Genomic DNA, 18,277 nt, shown 5'->3' on the forward strand with positions numbered 1-18,277 from the left:
TCTTGGGATTCTAAAAATATTCCTTTATTCAGGAATTCATTCAGAAATTTATTTAGAATTTTCTTCAGATTTTTTAAAATTCCTTCTGAAATTTCTTCAGCGATACTTTCGAGTCTTCTTGAATATTACTAGAATTACTTCAGAAATTTCGGCAGGGATTTCTTCAAAAGTTGTTCCATGGATTTTTCAGAAGTTGTTCCAGCAGTTCCTTCAGGAATTGCTCAAGCGGTTCCTTCAGAGATTCCTCCAGGAATTCATCCTTGGAAATTACACGTGTAGGGACGCTGGAATCGGAGAAACTTGACTAACTAGCTCTGATTCTACCATGACAGCACTAGAAATAATTTATCACACATATTGTCATATGGGTCTAATATGGGTGCTCCACAAAATAATTTATTGATATAAAGTGCTCCACGACTGAAAAGGGCTGAAAACCCCTGCATTATAAGTCATCATGATACAAACTACAAGTATTAAACTGATTGAATTTTACAATTTTTTTCATTAAAAAAATGTACATAAAATCGAAGTAAAATGTACATAAAATCGAAGTACATAAAATCGAGGGTCTATATAATCGAGGGTCCACTAAATCGAGGTATACCTGTATTCATCCTATGTTACCGACAATGTCGTTAACAATGAAAAGTCAATTTTGAGTAATCTTTCTTTTGCTTAAATGTTTGAAATTTCGTTAAAAGTTATTAAATAACATATATTCTTTTGTTAGTAAAAATAATAAAAAATCATGAAAAGTATTAGAATCTGTTAGTAAAAGTAAAATTCAAATATCGTTGTTAGGTCTACACATATATTGTTAGTAATTAAAGCTAAAAAACCACTTGAGATCCTCTGCGATACTCATAAAATACCAAAACTGTTATTCTATATGCCCCTTGCACAAAAATGCTTAGGAAAGAGAGCAAAACTGAAATGTAACACCACAACACCAAATCCGGAAGAATGATTAGAATAAAGAAAAAGTGGAGCGGGAGGAAGCAAAGAGGAGATAGGCGGAAGATGAGAGTTCAGTGAAGTCGGGGATGAGAGGTGAACCACACGTTTTTAAGTGGAAAAACGGACTCGAGAAGTGATCGGGAAAAGCTGGAGTGCAAATATCGGATAGTTTGGCCTTCGGCCTATGAAAGTGAGTTTTAAAGTAGGTGTCCAGGTTAGAGTGACTCCATCGGTCAGTTTTAAGCTACCGTGACTTCAGAGTGTGTCCGACGCATTTTCAAGACCACACCTAAGCAGCAAGCTCATCGGAACAACCCCTCGCTCTTTATCGGAGGTGAGGCCTACTATCCTTGGCAGGTAGTTTGATCCAGCCCCGCAATGGCACGTGAACGTTTCCCTCCGTGCATCATGACACCACGATGCACATCTCTCGGAAGCCGCTGGGCGCCGCGAAGATCCCCGGCCATCTTCATTAATTAACTACATCGGCTGTTTTCCTACTCTCCGCATCGACCAATGTGGCGCTAGCTTCTATGCACGAAAAATCGCTAAAAGTAAATCGCAAAAATATTGTATGACGAATATAGCGCATTTAGTTCACCACTGGACTATCGCACTAGTTTTTACGAGTGCGAAAACGCTAATAACAGCGCGCGATAGCATTAAATCAACTCGGTGTCTTCAGAGCACTTGTTCACCATATATTGAAGAAATAGTGCGCCGAAGACATCAACTTGATTTGATGCAATCGCGCACTTTTATTTACGTTTTCGCACTTATGAAGTCGCAGTTCGCAGTCCAGTGGTGAACTAAATGCGGTATACCATCTAAAGGCAAATTCTTCAAAGTGGAACACATTATTCGAAAAAATATTTGGTAGTGGTTGTGCACAATGGTGACCACTATTTAGCCTACCAAATATTTTTTCGGAAAAAGCTTTGTATTTCAAGTAATTCAAGTTTAGATGCATTTCGCCATACAAAATTAAATTGATTTACTCCTGCTGATCAACTGTGGCTGCGCGCAAAGCGGGTAGTCCATTGGAACCTTTGGTTTCAGTCTTCGCGCATCTCTATAACAACTTCTCTGGTTTGAATGTGATAGCGAAAAAAAAGTCGTGCGAGAATCAAGCACTAATACTAATGTAGTATATGCTACTGAATCACCTTGCTCATTATTGGCGATTTGCATCCTCAAATATTCTACAAATCCAGTGACTTAGAAATTTGGGTTTAATGTGTTATTTTTCTGCATATAGACATGAGCGCAGCGCGCACATAGGATATGTGTGCCATCATTAATCTTACGCTCCCATATTCATCCGATTCGGAAACAAGCGATTACGGCACCAATGGCTTGGCGCACACCCACAGTTGATGAGCAGGAGTAAATCAATTTTATTTTGTATGGTGAAAAGCATCTAAGCTTGAATTACTTGAAATAGAAAGCTTTTACTGAAAAAATATTTGGTAGGCTTAATAGTAGTCACCATTGTGCACAACCACTACCAAATATTTTTTCGAATAATATATTCCACTTCGATAAATTTGCCTTTAGATGCTATTCGCCATACAATAGTTTTGAGATTTACTTTTAGCGATTTTTCGCGCATAGAAGCTAGCGCCACACTGGTCGATGCGGAGAGTAGGAAAACAGCCGATGTATCGTAAAACGGGGTAACTTTGATAGTTTTTCAGCGAATTTTGTCAATTTTTTTTCCATGTAACAGTATTTCCCCGACTTTTATATTTTTAAAACAAGTACTGGGGTATCAGTTATCAATTGCAATTGAAAGATTTGATAACCTGAAATATTTTGGTTAACTTTTAGTTTTTCATATGAGCGAGAATCAGATTTTCATTTTGGGGTAACTTTGATAATGCCCTGAAAACACATCAAAGCTTAAAAAATAATTTCAGATTGAAATCTTAGGAGTATGAACATGATGAGAGTAGCCTTGTGGAATATATCAGATAGATTTTGAATATCAAAACATTGATTTTTACTAAATTCTACATATAAAAATGAGTTCGTGGAGTACTGAGTGGAAAACACAGTGAATTTAGCTATCAAAAATCATTATCTTTGTAATAATATATGCTTAACGGTACATCAACATATGATAACATGCTATTCATGGTGAGTTTTCTTTTTTTGGGTAGTTTTTTCAATGTTTTATTAACAAATTTTGAACAACACAGGTTTATCTACATGAAATTACTAGGGCATTGCATACTTTTAGGCGTTTGTCAATGTATGGAAATTTATATCCCAATTTACAAAATTGCTTCCATTTCGTAAAAATACACTTCGTTAAGAGATTCAAGGCCAGATTTGGAATCTACTATGATGAATCTATCGAGAATAAGTGTCCATTCGTTGAAAAAATAGTTGTAACGAAGTCGTATAGCAGATTGTTTGAAGGTGTTGACAAATGGCAAAAATATCAACAATTTTTATTTTTTGTCCAAAAAGTTGTATGTAAACTAGATTTTAATGAAAATACGTCTAAGATGAACTTTAATATGTATAGAATTGGTTTACGTTTGCCTTTTTCTTAACTGGTTGAAGGAATCATAGTTATAAGTTAAACTATACAATGCCTGCCGCACTATCAAATTTACCCGCATTATCAAAGATACCCCGTTTTACGGTAGTTAATTCATTGATTCCATTCTTTTTATTTTCATGCGTGCCCCAAGTAACAAATAGTTATTTATGTAATGAGTTGCAAAAAGTTGATTTTTTTCAGCACGAGTCGTACATTTATCCAACGAGGCTTGCCGAGTTGGATAAATACGAAGAGTGCTGAAAAAATCGAGTTTTGCAACGAGTTCCATACAAAATTTTATGCAATGATTTTTTCATAATGCAACCCATTTGAGTTGCATAATGTTCATAATGCAACTCAAATGAGTTGCATTATGAACATTATACAACTATTTATCATTATGCAAATCATTTCAGTTGCATAATGAGTTAGTTCGGAAAAATTGGCCATTATAATTCCAAAATGAGTTATATAAAGTGTAAATTATGATACTGAATCGCATAAATTAATTTTATAATGCTTTTGAAGTACTCTTCAACACCTGTTCTTTAAAACCATGCATAAACCAAATTTCTCTGCAAAACGACATCCACTCAACCATAAAACCTGCTATAAGACTAAAAAGGCCCATCCTATGATGCTCTTGGAGAGTTGTTTTTAAATTTCTCTTAAAACTTGTTGTACTTCCCAAGTTGTCCTCAAGGCAAATTGCTCACTCCTTGTAGAATTCTTCAAGTGTACGATAAAACGATAATAAATTTATCAGTGTTATTGCTGATGCAGCTTTTATGTCGACAGAAAAGTTTGGTAAATTAAATTGAAAAAAAAAACACAATGAAAATGACACATTATTGTAATCGAGATTAATTTATTACACAAACTGAAAATATTTCCGTGGTGTAACAAGGATGCCAAATGCCACGCAAAATTCGTCGTATATGTGTTGCAAGATACTTCCAAAAATTGCAGCGCGCTCCCATTATAATGCACTAATAAAATATTTAAAAATATTATTCCTAGTCATGAGAACATTGTTCATAAGTTTTCTCAACATGGCTTCCATTGAAATCTAGGCCGGTGGTCGGTCCATTATCGATGGTTTTAATCAACATCAGCATAAGATCGTCTTAAATTTCTTTCAACTCATGCCAGAGCTAAAAGCATAACTCAAGAATACTAGGATTTATAACGTTCTCAATGCAGCCTGGTTACTCTCCATCAAGAACGTCTTAAATTTATTTCATCTTAAGCAAGGGTAAGAAGTATTACTCAAGAGTACCCAGGTTTATAACGTTCTTGATGTAGGTTTATGCAAACTCCGCCGAGAACGTCATAAATCTGTATGCCAAATTGTAAACAAACAATAAATTATCGCACCGCAGTGGATTTTGTGAACTTCGTGTGATAAATTTAATCATCAGCCCGGTACCGTTGCCAACCAGGCAGACCTTTTCGATAACCGGCCTTGATGTGGTGCAGTGCCTCATTCCTCCGGTCAGCATTTCCAACAGGTAAGTAGTTGTTGATTTTGAAGATCGATGATTGGAACCCCGATTGCACGGGAATCGACGTTCTGGATGACCAAACCCACCTCATTTCGGATGATGCAACCGGAGGAATTTGGCACTGAACCGCGTCGCGGTTGGGTTCCCGGGTAGGTGTTCTTGATTGGCAACAATAATGGAACGATAAGAATCAAAATTTGATGCTTGAGTTTTTTCTTGTATTTTTCATGCATCAAACTGTTCTCAGGCAAGAACAGTCACTCTTGATCAAGAACGGATGATTGAAGATAACTACAAGAACCTCATAAAACTGAAAATAAGTTCAACAGTTCTTGTTGTGTTTATGGTCTTATGAACTGAACCTCAAGTATTCTTGGAGGTGTTTTTAAAACCACATATTGTCGAAGAATAGTTGTGCTCAGCTGAAACTCCGATAAGATCAACTAGAATATGCAATGTTCCGATAAAACTATCATAAAAACAAATAAAACCAAATAGAATCAAGATTGTTACTTGGGTGCTCACTTATAACAAAAAATACAAAAATATGAAACAAAACAAACAACGCTTCAACACAGACAAACAGACGTAACACTTGCGAAATTTCCATCGACCACGCTTTTAACGATCATTTTAAATTTTCATAGTTGTGGCTTTCACAACCAGAGGCGCGCGCATAGTTTTTCTATGCGTTTGACGTTTCACACTAGCGCCTTCTGTTGACGATATGGCACAACACAGTGATTTGTGCAACTTTTCCACCAGGTGATGGTAGTGTGAACTGGGCGATGGATTTCCATGAAAATCGTTCAAGGTGTTACGTCTGTTCGTCTGTGGCTTCAATCCTTTATTTTTCGTAGGATGAAAATGGGAGCTACATGCTTAATAAGGGAACTAATCTTCTATATATATAAATGCAGTGGCATACGTGGGACCGCGCATAACTTGCGAACGGATGGTCCGATTTGGGTCGTCTAAGTTTTGTTCTGTTAGTTTTCACCCAAGGAAGGTTTATGAGACCAAAAACATGAGAAAATTTAGAGTTTTTGAAAATCGGGTTTTCATACATTTTGAACGGGGATTTGGGCGCTTGGCTAAAGACTTGAAACGTCAAAAAACGCAGTAGGCAAGACAACGTTTGCCGGGGACAGCTAGTACCCTATAGGGCACTGCATGAAATTATCTCCTTCTCTTTCACTCTTACAGAAATTTTGTAAACAACAAGGCCAAGAAACGTCAAAATCCCATACAAAATCATAACAGTGCGGTGCCCTATATAATGACTATAAAAGAGTCCCGCGCGAAGGGAGAAGCTCAGGGGGGCGTCAACTAAACTACTATTTTCAAAATGTCATTTCAACGGAACACACATTTTTTTATTAACGTGTATTTTAACATTTAGCTAATTCTACACTTTCGGAATACACACATTAAGCATAACGGTCATTTGTCATAATGAACTTTTTTTTCTTCTATACCATGGGGCGGCCACTTAATCACTGTTAGTTTCGATTTCAATCGCAGTGCACCGGTATGCCCTACGTATGTAGCTGACTCCTAACCAGAGATTTACTTAACCGTTATGTGTCCGACAAACTTTTAGCTTTTTTCTACAGCGTGCTTTTTAAATAGGCGCTGGGTACCACTTGCGTGCGCAGCCTTTTCTTTTTTCTCACTCGTTCATTTTGTTTAACGCAAGAAAGAGCGAGATAAAAGAGGGGGCAAAGTGCCCCCTCTATTATCTATTTCTTTCGCGTGTTTGTTTACGAGAGTGAGTGAGAAAAAAGAAAAAGCTGCGCACGCTAGAGCTGGGTACCCGGGTACCCTATCGGCCACATAAGGGTTAAATCGAAGATTGAAAGTGAAGATTGACATTCTCATTTCTTCATCCTTGCTTGGCCGCATTCATTGTCAGCTGGATGCCTCTCTTTTTTCATGCAATTCTCTGTCACGAATATTTTTTCGCACGTCGTATTGCCCGTTGTGAAGATTTATAGATTCCGACGCAAATTAATGATTAGGCTCTTTTTCAGCGTAGGTGCGTTATAAATGTTTGTTTACAATGCAAAACTATCACCAAATGTGTACCTAACAACACAGCATAAAATATTCACCAGGACGCGGTCTGGTTTTATATCTGTGGGCCCACGCAAGAAAAATCCACGCAACTAATTTTCGCGCAGGAGTCTAAACAGGTGGAATCTCCGCAATAAAATGTCCAATTTCTGTTAACAGACGCATAATCCGACTCAATGGACAAATAGAGCAGATAATCAGTATAACTACTATACACAGGGCCCATATAGCCGAGGCGGTAAACGCACGGGTATTCAGCATGACCATGCTGAGGGTGACGGGTTCGATTCCCGGTCGGTCCAGGATCTTTTCGTAAAGGAAATTTCCTTGACTTCCTTGGGCATAGAGTATCTTCGTGCCTGCCACACGATATACACATGCAAAATGGGTCATTGGCAGAGGAAGCTCTCAGTTAAAAACTGTGGAAGTGCTCATTGAACACTAAGCTGAGAAGCAGACTTTGTCCTAATGAGGACGTTACGCCAAGAAGAGGCGAGGAGGAGGACTATACACAAGTTTTGAGGTGATTGGAAGTATCATAGGGAGTTACGTACGGTCTAGTTATATTCCTCAATGACAGAAAAATGAATGAATAAGTGAAAAATTCATTCACCAAAATGAATTTTATTTTGATCCCTCAGTTGAGAATTTTCAAAATTCTCGTTGAATTTAACTCACTCACTGAAAATTAAAATTTTAAACTCTGCTCCTAACCCTTGGACCACCTCTTGCATAGCGTCTGCCCTAGCCATTCACCGAGTCCACCTCCTCTGTAGCTAGCAGACGATGTGGGAATAGCCGTTGAATTGAAGCGGCATTTCAGCCAAACTCATATGTGCACATCCTCTGGATAAGATTATCCGAAGTCGTGTCCTCCCCGCATGTGGTAAGCGGTCATTTTGTCAGCCCCATTTTACGACAAACTTTTTGCTCTCGTTATCTTACGATGAAACTTTAACTAATTATTTCATGTTTACCATCAAACTCAAGCTTCAATACAGAACATAGAGGGATAAAAAGTTTGAAAAATTGTTCAGGTTTTTAAGGAGAGCAAAACATGTGTTCTGAAAAGGGGCTGGCAAAATCGGGTCACTAAAGTAATCGAATTTCAAAGAAAATTTGTGTATGAAGGCAAGAAATAAGAGTATGTATTAGGGTGCGGGCACCGATTTTGGCCAGTCTAAGGGAAATCATTTTTATGAAAATAATCAATAATCCAATGAAAACAACCAATGTGTAAAATGAAAGGTTTCGATCTGTACTTTATTAGAAAAATGCAGAAATCAAGCTTGATTTTCGTATTAAAAGTGGCACTGTCCAAAATAGAAGCATTGCCGCAGTTATGGACATATTCTCAGCTTTGGTTTTTATTTTGGCCAATCACATGTATTTCTTATGGGAGTGGCCAAATTAGAAGCACCCTGGCCAAAACAGATATATGGGAGCTGATTTTTTAAGAAAAAATATTTTTTTCTTCCAGTTTTTAATCAAAATGTATGGTTTTCACATCTAATCATCATATTATATTAGAATCTACTAGTAAAAAATAAATGTATGCCGATTTACATCGTAACAGGCTGAATACCGCACTATGGTCAAAACTCCGAGCTGGCCAAAACTGAAGCTTCTATCCTAACAAATTTATTTTAAAACCATCGCGTTATAGGGTCACGTAATTAATAGTGAGAAAAGAACTCACCAATGTTGTTGTTGCATATACAATATCATAAGTTACAATAATAAACATTTCTGAATTCAACCTTAAATAACAACTGAGCTGATTTTCTAAACTTCCTTTCTACAGTTCCATTGCTGTGGAGCCGAGGGTCCAAACGATTGGCAGAGCAGCGTTTACAATAACGCCGATAGATCTTCCGTTGTAAACATTGCCATTTCAAAATTGAACGTTGCCTATAAGGTTCCTGAATCATGTTGCGTCGAGGGACTTTCCACAGCCGAATGTAACAACGCACGTTCCAAAGGCTTGATCACTTCCATTATCAAGGATGATATTTATTCTGATGTAAGCTATTTATTGCAATGATTTCCTTAAATTGTACATTAATCATGTCTCTTTCAGGGTTGCATGGAGAAACTGGTCAACGAAATAAAAAAGAACATCAAATCGGTATACATTATCGGCGCTTGTGTCATTGGGGTTGAAATTTTGGCATTGATATTCGCATTATTCCTCTGTTGCGCTATTCGACGAAATAACAGTTACAAAAACTAAACAAACTATTACAAAATATGATATAACTTAACTTCATGAAGCATAGAATTTTGCACAACCATGACAGCAACGTACAAGTGTATAAATTTAAAACGATGATGTAGAACTGTAGGAAGCATCTAAGTAGTTCCCACTAAAACCTTTTTCCAACGCTTGTCGTCCTTAGTAATAGATGCTCGATACTGATGAATTTTAACAGAATATTCACACCGAAGATACTCATAAATAAAATGATCATAAATTCAGTATACTGGGGTGATTTAAAAGGATTACATTTCGGTACGAATATGGCACAAATGTGACCATTCAACGAAAACGATATACATTTATGATTAAACTTACTAATATCCATGCTATACCGAATACTTTGATGGTTTCTGCTACGATTTTTTTGTAATTTTCACATGTTCACAATTCAAAAACGAAATATGAACGCAAATTTTAATGCATTTTGCTAGTTTAAGGTAATTTCCCAAGAGAGATGTTGCCCTCTATTTATTATTTTTTAAATCAGGATCTGTTTCTACAAACACAAAAAACGACAGGTTATTATTCAATAAATCCATAACTATTTACAAGAATATTAAGATTTTAGAGAGCTATATAAATTGAACAAAAACTAATGTTATGCAGTTTTGACAGATTTTGATATTCGACAAAAAAAAATATTTAAAATAAAAGCAACCTATTTAATGCAATGCCAACAAAGTTAAACTCATTCAAAGTAAAAAAAAAACAAAAAGGCATAAACCATCAAGACGTTTGATTCCACAGAACATTGCACATAATAAAAAAAATCGTTTTCTTTTTCCAAGTCATTGGCATATCCAGAAGCCAACTGAATCTGAAACCTGAACGATACAATCGGTGTCATTTAGAAAATAAGAGGAAATACTGCGAAGCCAAAATAATTGTGCCAATCTAGGCGATCATATGCTATAATGGATTAATTGGAGTTATTGAAATGAAACAGCATAGCCATAAGCATATATATATATATATATGAAAAGTAAATGGATAAGGTAAAACTAGACACATAATGGGTTAATGTATCGAAATTGTTTGGATCGTGCTCATAGTGTTTCAAAGTAACTTAGCTAATGCCCACTCTGACAAACAGTATTCATGAATGTTCACATGCGCGGTAAATTTTACTGTATGTTTGATTATTTCTAATGTTCTTCCAGTCTATTGCATTAAGGAAGCATACCAAACATGAAATCCATTGCATCAAATCCATTAATTACCATAAAGCAAGGTGTTCAATAATGCATTTCTCATAACTACACCTTAGAATCTCTAAAGTGAATGTTTATTGAAAAGTAAAGCTTTCAATACTTACTCAAACCGACCGAATGTATTAAGGTGAATATATAACGAAGCCACACTTCGAATTTACAAAAGCACAAATCTGAGGATCCAAAAGACGGATTGCGCTGAAAAGTTGATCGATTGGTCACCACCAGCGAGTCACCAATCGATCAACTTTTCAGCGCAATCCGTCTTTTGGATCCTCAGATTTGTGCTCTTGAAAATTTGAGGTGTGGCTTCGTTATATATTCACCTTAAAAAAACTATTGGCATTTAATTTTAAAATCAAGGCAACTATTAACGTTTAATTTATTACAAATTTTATAATAAATAATTCATACCTACAACTAACTGTTTTCTTCATTCGAATACGAATTAGTGTAATCAGTTTTGTACCATTACCGCCCTATTTTGCTTATCATTTGATAGATACTCGTTATTTCGACTACCACTTGCAATCTTCCTCAGTGTCAGTTATCCACTACTTGCTGTTGTACATGAAAAGCATTGAAAATTATTTACTTTTAATTAGTGCGGCATGCGGAATACAAGGTAAGACATTTTTGAAAAGCTATAAATTTTATTAATCAGGAGATTCCCTGCTTTTTTCTGTAAGAATTTTTTTGTTCCTCTTTTACCCTTCTTACACCCATAAGAAGGGTATAAATACCGCTCGAAAAACCGACTTTCGATCCGAGGCCCGCAGGGCCGAGTCTCACATACCAATCAACTCAGCTCGACGAACTGAGCAAATGTCTGTGTGTATGTATGTATGTGTGTGTATGTGTGTGTGTGCGTATGTTACAAAAAAGTCACGCTCGTTTCTCAGCCGTCTGATATCCGATTTAGATTCTCTTAGTTGCAAATGAAAGCTACAACATCCTAGTAGAACCCCATTGAATTTTATTACGATCGGACATTTGGTTACCGAGATATCTTTCGAAGAGTACTTTGAAGTAATATAGGCTAGCTTTTTGAGAAATTTTTGACATTTAGCATATTGATGAATATCTGAGCCGTCTGTCAACCGATCTGAGTTCTCTTGGCAGCAAATGAAAGCTACAACATCCTAGTAGAGCGCTCAGAAATTTTATTTCGATTGGACATTTGGTTACTGAGATATCTTTCGAAGAGTACTTAGGAGTTATACAGCTAAACTTTTTGAGATTTTTAACAAAATGTATCATACTAAATATCTCAGCCGTTTGTCAATCGATTTGGGTTCTCTTGGCTACAAAATCCTAGTAGATTGCTCCCAAATGAAAGCTACAACATCCTAGTAGATTGCTCAGAAATTTTATTAGGATTGGACATTTGGTTACAGAGATATCTTTCGAAGAGTACCTAAGTAATCCTAAGATTTATACACTGAAACCTTCATTTAAGTCGATGCATGGCTGATCGAAAATAATTTTTACCGTGCCGGCAATGACTAAACTATACAGTTTTATATTTTTCGAAAAATCTCCTTTGTCATGCGAAGTGTTAAAAAATATAAGTCTATAGTTTTGTCATTGCTTGCACGGTAAAATTGTTTTCGATCAGCCATGCATCGACTTAAATGGAGGTTTCAGTGTACAACTAAACTTTTTGAGATTTTTGACCAAGTGTATCATAATAAATATCTCAACCGTCTGTCAACCGATTTGGGTTCTCCTGGCACCAAATGAAAGCTATAACATCCTAGAAGAACCCTATACAATTTTATTAGGATTGGACATTTGGTTATCGAGATATCTTTCAAAGAGTACTTGGGAGTAATACAGATTAACCTTTTGAGAGATTTTTGACCAAGTGTATAAAATAATAAATATCTCAGCCCTCTGTCAACCGATTTGGGTTCTCTTAGCACCAAATGAAAGGTACAGTATTCTTGTAAAAAGCCCTGAATTTTTTTTCGATTGGACACTGAGATATCTTTCGAAGAGTGTTTCAATAAATTCCTTTTTTTTTATTATTATATTCGTTTGTTATCTTGCATGAGCTATTGACCAGTCTATGAGAAATTATTGTTCAATAAATAATGCTGACCTCATATAAAGTGTATACTTGCAGGTTATTTTTTTCAATACATTGGACCAGATCATTTTTCCAATCACGACCCAGTGAGTGGCTGATCTTAAGACGTGATCTTCAAGGGTGAGCTATTCTGCCGTTCTACCTCTTCATTGGCCTGAGGCCAGTAAGGAGCAGTGTGGTTGAGTTCCATATTTCTGGCGAAACAATAATCTTCAAATTCTTTGCTAATGAATTGCCTACCATTGTCCAGTGTTATCGACCTAGGATATCCTAAACGTACGAATATCGGTTCAAGTCGCTTGATAGTTTCTTCCGTTGGAGGAAAGTGGCCAAGAGTGTACTGAAGTATTGTTACTGTGTTAGTACGTGGATTGCACACAAATATTTGTGGTTTCGGTCGTGGCAGGCAAGGGCTATCTCTGCTGTATACGGTTGTGCTCAGACAACTTGTATGCATACAAGGAGTAGCTGTGGTCGGAAAAGCGACTGATTTGGTAAAAAGCAAAAAGCAAAGTGACGAGAAACAGACACCAAGGGCATTAGTACCCGTGGGACCCTTAATTGAAGGCTCAACTAGCTAGCTAATTTCCTTTTAGGTACAACTTATCGAACATCTCGACCAAAACAGATTGTCTCTCCTACCTCTCGTGTTTACACAACTCATAAGTGCTGCTGTTGCGAATAATAGAATAGAACCTTGATATGTTTTGAGATTTGTTTTCGTTCTGGTGTGTCTATGTTGTGTGGTAATTTTTGTATGTGTATGTGTATTGGATTTTGAACATTTCAACCTTTGTTTGTATTTTGTTTTTGCTGCTATAACGTACTACAGCTTTGACATGGATAAAGCTGTTGAGTGTCTTGTATGCAAGAAGTTAGAGTCCGAAGCCGATAAAATTTTAACATGTATGTATTGTTTTTCCACTGCCCACTTTAAATGTCGAAATATCAGTGCTAAAGCTGCTAAAAATATCAAAGCCCGTATGTATTTTTGTACCGTTAAATGTTCTGAAATCTTTCAACGTATTAATGATATGTTAAATGATAAAACATCTGTGATGAACATGATTACGATGGAAATAAAATCAATAGTTACAAACATTGTTGTCTCGCAGTTGGATGCTATGAAGGCAGAAGTAAAATCTGTATCAGAGGCTATTGAACGTTCACAAGAGTTTTTATGTTCGAAATTCGAAGATATCTTAAAGGATTACAAATATCTCAAGCAAGAAAATGAAATGTTAAAATTGCAAATGAACGACCTAAAATTAGAACTTTCATCTATCAAAAGTACTGTGAATGGCATGGAAGGTAAATTGGATAAGTCGGAACAGGATGAGGTGGCGAGTAACGCTGTAATTCTTGGACTACCATATTCTCCTGAAGAAAATGTAGTCGACCTTGTTTGTAAAACCGCTTCTCATGTTGGGGTAAATTTGTTTCCCGAGTCACTTGCATCTGCAACAAGGATAAGTACTTACAACAAAATGAGCCAAAGCGGTCCTATTAGAGTAGTTTTTAAAAATAGAAACGATAAAGAGTTGCTTATTTCCAAAAAACGATCGTTTGGTACAGTTAAATCTACACACATTATTGAGACACACATGAAGCATAAAGAAACAAACGTTATCATACGCGATGAGCTAACGCCCTTAGCATTAGATCTGCTCAAACACATGAAAGAGCTACAGGTAAAATACAATATCAAGTATGTTTGGCCTGGTAGAAGAGGTACAATACTTGTAAAACTAGCAGATCATTCAAAAACTGAATCTATTAAAACTAAAAATGATTTTAACGTGTTTGTTGCAAAGTTTCTAACAAGTCCTACTATGTCTAGTTTAAGTCAGTAATAGAAATTAGTTGTCTTTTTTTTGTGTCTTTTGTTTATGCTTCTTTTTAATGGCTACTTTAATTAATTATTATCATGAAAATCTCGATGAATTTAACGATAATTGTGAATCTAGTACTAAATACCTAAGAGTTTTGCAATGGAATTTGAGGGGGGTAAACGACTTACAAAAATTTGATAAAATTCTCGAAACCCTTGATCACTTGAAAATACCATTGGATGTTATAGTAGTGGGTGAGACTTGGATTAAGTCAGGAAATTGTAGCTTGTATAAAATTCCAGGATACAACTGTATATTTTCATGTAGGAACACGTCTTCTGGTGGGTTAGCTGTTTATATTAGGAATACTCTAGCCCATAAAGCAATTATTAGCAGTGTTGACAATGGTATGCATCACATCCATGTCCAACTGAAAATCAACAACCATTTACACGATATACATGGTGTATATCGTCCACCTTCTTACGACACCAACGATTTTTTCGATCATTTAGAAAACTGGTTATCAAACACTGCCAACAACAACTCTTGTTTCATTCTGGGGGACATAAACATCCCTGTAAACTTGGCCAACAACAACGTTGTACTAAGATACAAACAGCTCCTGCAATCGTATAATTTCATTTGTACTAATACATCTGTTACTAGACCGGCAAGTTCGAATATTTTAGATCATGTAATTTGTAGAATGGAAGATGCTTCGCGTATTTGTAATCACACAATTTTTTCTGAAGTCAGTGATCACCTGTTAGTTCTGTCTGAATTCAAATTGTCTGCGGAAACAAGTCGTGTAACGTTGTCGAAGAAAATTATAAATCACTCTGTTTTGCAAAACGAATTTAGATCTTATTTACAAAGTATTGAAGAAATAGATGATGTTAGTAACTGTCTGGAGAACGTCGCTTCCAAGTACAATGAAATTCTTGAACGTTGTACCGTTACTGTTAATAAAACTGCAAATTTAAAAGGGACACATTGCCCTTGGATGAATTTTGAAATTTGGTCTTTAATAAAAATAAAAAATAATTATTTAAAAAGGCACCGCAGAAACCCCTTAAATACTCAAACTGCTGAGCTTCTAAAACATGTTTCCAAAAAAGTTGAAATTTTGAAGAAAAGATCGAAGAAACAATACTTTGAAAACTTATTGAACAACACTTGCCATTCAAAGCTATGGAAAAATATCAATACGATTTTTGGCATCAAAAACAAAACACCTCAACAATCTCTTATATACAAAGGAATCCCAACAGCTAATCAAACAGAAGTATGTGAGGTTTTTAATGATCACTTTTCAACCATAGGCGCTACTCTAGCCAATGAAATTCAACCTAGTAGAGAAAACCCTTTAAGGACAGTTAGGACCATCTTAGATTCAATATTTCTACAACCTGCAAGCACTAATGAAGTCATAATGTTGATAAGAGACCTGAAAAATAACAAAAGTCCTGGTCCAGATAACATTCCAGCAAGTGTGATTAAAAATAATGTAGATCTGTTAGCGAAAATACTTACAACATCTTTTAACAAAATAATCGAAACTGGACACTACCCTTCCTGCCTTAAAGTTGCCAAAGTTGTGCCCGTTTTCAAAAGTGGAGACCCCAGTAATCCTAATAATTATCGACCAATATCTACTCTGTCAATCTTCAATAAAATTTTCGAAAAACTTTTGGTGAGTAGATTATCAGCTTTTTTTGAGCAGCACAATGTAATTTATAATTTGCAGTATGGATTTAGATGTGGTAGTGGTACTAACATAGCAATTACTGAACTGGTGGATAGCATAGTAGCTGAAATTGAGTCTAAGAAATATGTTGGAGCTCTTTTTCTTGATTTAAAAAAAGCGTTTGACACATTAGATCACAATATTCTGCTAGGTAAACTTGAAAGATGTGGGGTAAGAGGAATCGCTAATATATTAATTCGCAGTTATTTGTCTAACCGCCAGCAGTTTGTTGCAATTGATGGTGTTAGAAGTTCCCTTAAAGAAATAAGCACAGGAGTTCCTCAAGGGAGCAATATTGGTCCGTTGCTCTTTCTTATCTACATCAATGATTTATGCCAAATTGGTCTAATAGGACAGCCTAGGTTATTTGCAGACGACACTGCACTGTTTTACCCAAACATTGATCCCCATGCTATAACTTCATTCATGAACTGTGATTTACAGAAATTAAACCGCTACTTCTCCAGTAACTTGTTATCACTAAATTTGAACAAAACGAAGTACATGATATTTCATTCATCTCGAAGATCAATACCATTTCTTTCTAACCCAGCCATAGGGCAGAATGTCATTGAACAAGTCCCAACATTTAAATATTTAGGAATTCATTTGGACAGTACTCTATCTTGGGATGTTCATATACAGAAAGTATGTAATAAAGTATCGTTTTTGTGTGGAGTGCTCAGGAGAACCAACAGTTTTCTTTCGTATAAAGTACTTTTGCAGTTTTACTATGCACATATCCATTCTAGATTAAGCTACTTAATTCTTTCTTGGGGCCGAGCGTGTAAATCCAAATTAAAAAAGCTTCAAACGATACAAAATAGATGCATCAAAGCAATTTTTAAGTTACCCCATCTATATCCTTCACTTCAACTGTATTCAAATTTACCTCACCAAATTTTGCCAATTGTAGGAATTTGCGAACTACAGACTCTCTTACTAGTTCATGATGTACTAAATAATCCACTAATTCATCATAATTCGTTGATACAGACAGCTACAAGAACCCATAACACCAGGCGAGCCAATGATATTGTTAGAGTCAGAGCATTATCGAGTTTCGGCGAAAAACGTTTCTCTGTTATCGGTCCGATAAAATTCAACAATCTCCCGCGTAATCTACAGCAAATCAGCAGTCGTTATAGCTTCAAAACCAATATCAAGCGATATCTGAAAGACAACATCCGTACGCTTTTATTGTAAAAGTATAATTAACCGTCAATAAACAGTTTAGAATATTGTAGTTTATTTTATCTTGTATGTGCTTACTTAAAAGGACTCATCGTCCACTGTAAGCACGTCAGTAAAGTTTATTAAAATTATTTTTTCTCCATATTTCTCCTTGTTTTTTGTTGTGATAATAATTCTCAGCATTAATTTAAAATTGTTGTTATTTTTGATTTTTGAATGTTGCCAGTTTTGCTGAGAATTAAGATGCGTCCACTACCAGGGGGGTCGATATTAGAGCCTCTTGGTGTGGGGGAGAGCGGAGGGTCGCAAAAAAAAAAAAAAAAAAAAAAAAAAAAATGTTATTTTCCTCATTACGCATACCTCCTTGTACCGACTATAATAATCGACGACCACTAGCAAGTATTCACCAGATGGAAGTGGACCCAAGAAATCTATTGCTACGTCCAACCATGGTTCATTAGGCATCGTTCGCCGCTGCATTGATTCTGGGGCAGACGGCCTGCTCACCATTCGACACCCTTCACAATCCCTTACCACCTTTTAAGCTTCGTCATCCATGCCAGGCCACCACACTCTGTCGTCCATACGGGCAATCATAACAGTTTCACCTGGGTGCCCTTCATGGGCCAGCTGCAGCATACGCGAACGCAGTATTACCAGCCGACATCCACGGATGACACATCCCTCCAGCAGGCCTAGATCTTTTTGGAAGGGGATGTATTATTTTGCGCCAGATTTAATTGTTTCATTACTCCAATCTTCTGTTATTATGGCTTCCTTAACCAGGATCAATTCTGAATCGGTATCTAATGCATGTCTTATTTCAGATACATCGATGACAACAGA

General features: G+C 36.2%; 2 protein-coding genes across 4 annotated transcripts in view; one reads left to right on the plus strand and one right to left on the minus strand.

Annotated features, from left to right (window-relative positions):
* Window positions 1-10,689, plus strand: part of LOC109405497 (tetraspanin-2) — a 45,137-nt gene extending 34,448 nt beyond the window's left edge. The window contains exons 4-5 of the mRNA XM_019678597.3: window positions 8,897-9,115; window positions 9,173-10,689. Of these exons, the coding sequence (XP_019534142.1) occupies window positions 8,897-9,115; window positions 9,173-9,325 (372 nt within the window). The 3' untranslated portion in view covers window positions 9,326-10,689. The remainder of the gene's footprint in view (window positions 1-8,896; window positions 9,116-9,172) is intronic.
* LOC134285361 (uncharacterized) overlaps window positions 1-18,277 on the minus strand; it is a 130,684-nt gene that overhangs the window by 21,359 nt on the left and 91,048 nt on the right. The gene's annotated exons all lie outside the window — the stretch shown is intronic.

This window comes from Aedes albopictus, chromosome 1, assembly GCF_035046485.1.
Source record: "Aedes albopictus strain Foshan chromosome 1, AalbF5, whole genome shotgun sequence".
Lineage (NCBI taxonomy): Eukaryota > Metazoa > Arthropoda > Insecta > Diptera > Culicidae > Aedes > Aedes albopictus.